The sequence below is a fragment of the Leptonychotes weddellii genome, unplaced genomic scaffold (genome assembly GCF_054177405.1).
Source record: "Leptonychotes weddellii isolate Sample4059 unplaced genomic scaffold, ASM5417740v2 HiC_scaffold_6618, whole genome shotgun sequence".
NCBI lineage: Eukaryota > Metazoa > Chordata > Mammalia > Carnivora > Phocidae > Leptonychotes > Leptonychotes weddellii.
Genome location: NW_028035279.1, coordinates 4636 through 10035, shown reverse-complemented (window position 1 = coordinate 10035; position 5400 = coordinate 4636). Strand labels below are relative to the sequence as shown.

The 5400-nt window shown below is 51.2% G+C and overlaps 1 protein-coding gene across 3 annotated transcripts; it reads right to left on the bottom strand.

Moving 5' to 3' along the window:
* Nucleotides 1–1404: 1404 nt before the first annotated feature.
* On the bottom strand, nt 1405–4720 carry LOC102742958 (zinc finger CCHC domain-containing protein 18). Of its 3 annotated transcripts, XM_006751131.3 has the most exons (4): nt 4443–4718; nt 4031–4084; nt 3588–3824; nt 1405–3190 (listed from the first exon to the last, which is right to left on the bottom strand). In XM_006751131.3, the coding sequence occupies exon 4, from the start codon at nt 3064–3066 to the stop codon at nt 1855–1857; it is 1212 nt and encodes a 403-aa protein (XP_006751194.1). In that variant the 5' UTR covers nt 3067–3190; nt 3588–3824; nt 4031–4084; nt 4443–4718; the 3' UTR covers nt 1405–1854. The 3 variants fall into 3 exon arrangements, with proteins under 3 accessions (XP_006751194.1, XP_081667390.1, XP_030878299.1); XM_081811264.1 differs by having other exon boundaries at nt 1405–3824; nt 4443–4719; XM_031022439.2 differs by lacking the exon at nt 4031–4084 and having other exon boundaries at nt 1405–3824; nt 4443–4720.
* Nucleotides 4721–5400: the final 680 nt, after the last annotated feature.

The window sequence follows — 5400 nt, the reverse complement described above, 5'->3', positions numbered from 1 at the left end:
CAGATTAGGAGGTCAGGGATGGAGCAGGAGCAAGAAGCCAGGGAGGAGCTGAGGGGGCCAATTCTGGAAGGAGAGGCACTTCTTGGCAGGTTCTAGGTGTGGCAGCCCAGAGAAGGCTTCAGTGGGCTTCTCGCATTACCTGGCTTCTACCCCTCCCTCGAGGCCCGAGGCCCGAGCCTGCACCCCTTCGTCCCTGTTGGGCCATCGACTGCTAGCATAATTAGAGCCCCAAACACCTCCCTCCCCTCGGGACCACATGGTCCAGGGTTCTGTGTGAAAGCTTCAGAGTCTGCCATTCCTACCAGGCTCGATGTGAATCCCCTGCCCAGTCAAGGTGTCCTCTCCTCCCCTGCCTGTCTTCTCTCCCCTCCCTCTACAGCTCTATGCTGCCTCGCCTCCACACGCTGTCTCCTCCTGTGGCACACTCTGTCCTCTCAGCCCTATCTCCTCCCTGACAAACTCATCGGGTCTGCATTCATTCCACTGCATTCCCTGCCTTAAATAAAATCAGCCCCAATCAACCTTGCCCTGCTCACAAGGATAGGGACTGATATACCGACAAAGAATAGGGGACCCTGTTCTTTGGACAGAGCGTCATTTTTTATCACCCTCCAGTCTGAGGCTGTGAGATGGGCAGGAGCAGGTGTCCAGGAAGGTTCTTCTGTGCTCTCTTTTCCTATTAATGTCCTCAGCTCTAAAAGGGTATGTGGGCTTTCTGATTCCCATGTTTTTTCATATGCCCTGGCACCCAGATGGCTTTTCATCCTTCCTTGGGTATTCCCATTTGTTGGATCAGGACAAGGTTAGCCGCAACTCCTTGGGCTCCTTGGTGTCCTCTAGCCTGTAACCAGGGGGAGGCTTGGGAGGTGCTGAGCTTCCTGGTACTAAATTCTCATGAGTGGCTGCTTTCTCAGTACTAAGGGCAGAAGCAGAGGGTAGTGTCAGCCCAAAGGATAGTCTTACTGATGCCACCAGCTGTTCTCCAGAAGCAGCAGTAGCCACAGTCTAAGGAATCTACCCTGCTCCTTCCCAAAGTGAACAGGAATGGAACCCTCCTGAAATACCCATTTCCCACTTTTGCCCCCACCCCTGTCCATCATCACATTTCTCAGGATACGTTAGAAAAGAAAGCATTGGAATATCAACTAGTGGGTGCAGATTTGACCCTGACCCTAGGAGACAGGTCAGTTGTGATAAGGGCCTTTTTGGGAGAAATTCCGCCCATTTCAGCTTCCCTTTTCCTCATCTGTAAATGAGGTTGGTGAAAACTCCACTTCACAGTGTGACCCTCCCCCACTAAAGCTTCTATATTTGATTCTTATTTATTTTTCCTCTATATTCCTAAAAGTAACATCACACACAGAGACATTGAACTTGATGCTTATATATATTCATTGACACAGAACTCCACAACATATAGTTTGGTAAAAAATACACAGTATAGAACAGCACTTTTATTTGTTCACTTATCTATACATATATCTATCTGGGTACACAGTTACAGGGAAATACCTAGAAGGGCATTCATCAAAGGACTGACAATGTTTATATAAGGATGAAGAGTTTTGGGTAATTTGTATTTTCCTTCATTTTGTGAAGGTTTAACAGTTATACTCCTTTCATAAAAAGAATAGTCATCAAGGAAACGGACACACACACAGAATAGACCCTTAGGCAGACAGAGGAGGGAGCAGGGACAGAGTTCAGGCCATCCCCTCCACTTTGGTGATATCCAAGACCTCTTCTGCCCACAATAAATCCACTTTGTGGATTAATTAATGCAGATAGAAATCTACTCCCACCCCCGCTGTTTTTCCCTTCTGAATACAGTTAAGGGTTCACTTAGGGCTCATTCTAGCACTTTACTAGAGGCCCAGAGAGGTCATTGTGTTTGCCAGGAACCTCTTTTGACCTCTCCTTTGTATGTGTCAGCTCCTGCAGGGTGATGATCAGATTCTCAATCACCTGGGCCTTGTTGCTCTCACTGTTACAGGTTTCCTTTGAGTGGCCCTCCTCACCACAATATGAACAGAAGATTGTGTATTTTCGCTTCCTGGCTCTACGCATATCCCCAGGACCATTATTCTTATACCCAGAACCCCCACTGGTGGAAGGAGATTGAGCCCAGGAACTGTTGGAGGAATCAGTGACCAGTACTGGATCGAGAGGTCTGGCCCTGCCTCTGAGGGGCGGGGCATCGATGGATGTAAGTAGAGGGTCCTGAGACTCCATCAGGATCACATCCTCATCTGAGTCATCAAGGGTATCATCTACCTCTATCATGTTGCAGTCGGCGCTGCTGGTTGCTATTGGCTGGGGCCCCTGAAATGCTACAGGGCTTGCTGCCCTCTCCAAGATTAGCTCAGACCTTTTGGGCCCTTTCGATTTCATAAAAGTGTCATTCCAATCCTCTTCCTCCCTTATCATCTTGATTAACTCCAAGAAATTAGGAAGATGCTCCTGATCATTTGCATGCATCCTGAGATGTTTCAGCCTAAAGTGCAGGTCCCTATTTAGCTCAGCGCCTAAAAGGAGCTGGTGCAGGCGAGTCTGGTTTGCATCTTTCTGAGCTATGATCCCTGCCTGAATAGCATTCTGGAGCTGCACTTCTAAACGGATCACATAAAGGGAGGCTTTCTCCCCCTGTGCCTGCAAAGTGTTAAAAAATTTACCATGGGCGGTGACACTGCTTTCAGACTCCCCAAACACCAGTTTCATCGCCCGCAGGAAATCAGCCACACTTAGATTGGGGTTGGCGGCCTGGAGCAAACGCATGACCTCCCAGGCTGGGCCCCTAAGGGTTTTCATCAAGCGCTTGAGCTTTTCCTCCTCAGACATATTCCAATTGGGCAGGACCCCATTGACTTGGATCAGCCAGTTTTCAAAGGTTTCTTCCCCTTGGGCTGGCACCACTCTCCTGGAGAATAGCTTCACATTTCTTTCTGCCATGTGGACCCTTAAAGGGCCAAGACTCCTCCCCAGGGACTTCAAAATTGAATGGGCCCAACGTGCCAAGGGTGTGTTTTGCCGCCGGCTATTACCCACACGTGCAATGATGCTAGCCATGACGGACGACGGTTGTCTATCTGAATATAACAAGATGCTCAGGCTTTTTAGAAAAGCCTAATCTGTAGGAGGAATCCCCAAAGCAATGTTCCCAGGCTCTGCCTTCCTTGTATCTCAATAGGGACTGTAAAGAAAAAGGGGGGGAAAAGGTCAATAATGTAGTAGATTGCAGGGAAGTGGTCTGCAGTCGCTTTACTTTAATGAACACGCCACAGTACATTTTATATTTGCCCACTGACCTAAAAATACCTTGCAGAAGACTGGCAATTAAAACTTTCTCGAGCTACCGGGTGTCCTCCTGCTAACAGGGTACTTTTCCATCCCCTCTGACCAGTCCTCCAGGAGGGAGGGCAACTGTTGCTTTGAATTCTAGGTGAAATAGTGTGTGTGGAGCTGTTGTTGGGCTCTCAAAATAGAGTGCAATAGTCTAAATCTCACAGATTTATGATAATAAATATCTGTGTCATTGTGTGTCAACTATACTCAAAAAAAATTTTTTTTAAGATAACCGTTAAACTCACGTTTCAGATCTCAACCACACACCCTTCTGAAGTTTCCCCCCTTATTTCTCGGATTATAAAACATAAGCTCGGAAACAAGTGCACGCCTTTATTTCACTTCCAGCCTCTGCAACAGGTGCCCTCCATGAGAAAGCTCGTCTTCGGGGTAGGTCGACCTCTGTCCACTGGGGGTTGCAGATCGCAGCCCTGACCTCCGTCCAGTGGGGTTTGCAGATCCCAGTCCTCAGGGCGTCAAGACTGCGTCGTCGCGTAGGGCAGGACAGAGAAGGGAAGGGTCAGAAGCAGCCTCATCCCTCATCCCTCATCCCGCTCCCTTTCCCCGCCCTCACCTCCGGGAAAATTCCATCTCCCATCTTCAGACAGAAAATTCCCTCTCCCACCTTCTGAATACAAGTCAAAGTGACCCCTTCCATTACATGTCCCCTGGGAAATTGTTGGCCTACCAGCTCTGCAATCAGCTACTCAGACAGAATTCAAGTTCGGATTTGGCTGATGGTCTGCCACGGAGAAAGGGAATAAGAGTTGGACACGCACACCCACATATTCCTCCCCAGGAAGAGATGGGGAAATGCAAAGGGGATTCAAAGCAGACAGCTTGTGATTATCTCCTCCTTGTCCCTTACGACCCCTACCTAAAAACGCCTCCCCCGCCTTTCAATTCTGGCAAATCCTACGCTTTTGGCAGCATCCAGCAAAACCCGACCTCTTCCCTCAGCGCAGCGGGGCCATGGGAGTGCTCCTTCCCCGGCCTCTCAGTTCTCGATTCCCCAAGTGGGGACCCGCCCAGTACTGGTGGAGCTTCTCCTTCCTCTCTGCGCGCCGGGCAATCGCGCTCCCCCCCCCTTTTTTTTTTACCTGTGCCCGGCTGGTGGGCAGCGGATGCTCCGGCGTGGACAGCTGCGGCTGCCGCCTTCCAGTCCCCGCGGCCCTGCAGGGGAAAAGGATGACGCCTCCTCCGCCGCCGAGCGAACCGGAGCTGCCGGATGGAGCTGCACCGCACAGCCGCCCAGCCAGGGGTAGCGAAGTCGAGGCAGCACGGTTCCCACGGCAGCGGCGGCCTCCCCCGCCCACCGGCCGGGCCCTCCCTGCAGCCGCCGCTTCAGTTAGCTTCTGCCCATTGACACAAAAGAGCTTGATGAGCGGGACGGAGCGGCCAATCAGCGGGGCGCGGGGGCGGCCTCCCTTCTCAGCCTCCGGCCCGAGGCCATTGCTAGCAAAAGGGGGGAGCCGGCCGGCGGGGGCTGCGGCACACGGGCGCGGGAGCCAGCGCCGTGTCAAGTGCAGCTCGGACGCACCGACCGGGCCGATTTGCATTTTACCCGTGAGTTTGCTGCTTCCCCTTCGCTTTCTTTCTCCCTCACCCCTTCTTCCATCTCGACTCTTTTCCCTCCGCGCTTTGAGACCGGATGCGTTAAACACGAGGTGGGACAGAAATCAAGTGAACAATAAGAGCCCCTCACGTTTGTATAGGGGGAAGGGGAGAAAGCATTTACTGAGCACTTTCTGCGTGCGAATGCGCTTGCACGGACATCTCATTTATTCTTCTCAGCAGCCCTGTGACGGAGGCAGCGGTGTGCCGGTTTAATAGAGAGGGCACTTCACCACTCAGGCAGTGTGGTTTAGGAGGGGCAGAGCGAAGAGCTCACACCGGAGTCGACATATCCGATTTCAAAGGACGCCCCTTGTAAACACTCCGCTTTACTCTCAGATTGAGGGTTAGTAGAGAAAAGCCACAGTGGAGATGGGAGGGCCCATTTGGAACTATATAGAATTAGTGAGCAAGGACTATTAATCTCCATTGTACAGATGGGGA

Bases quoted from the DNA above. Each gene is read 5' to 3' on its own strand.
- LOC102742958 (XM_031022439.2), bottom strand. From the start codon at position 3,066: ATGGCTAGCATCATTGCACGTGTGGGTAATAGCCGGCGGCAAAACACA.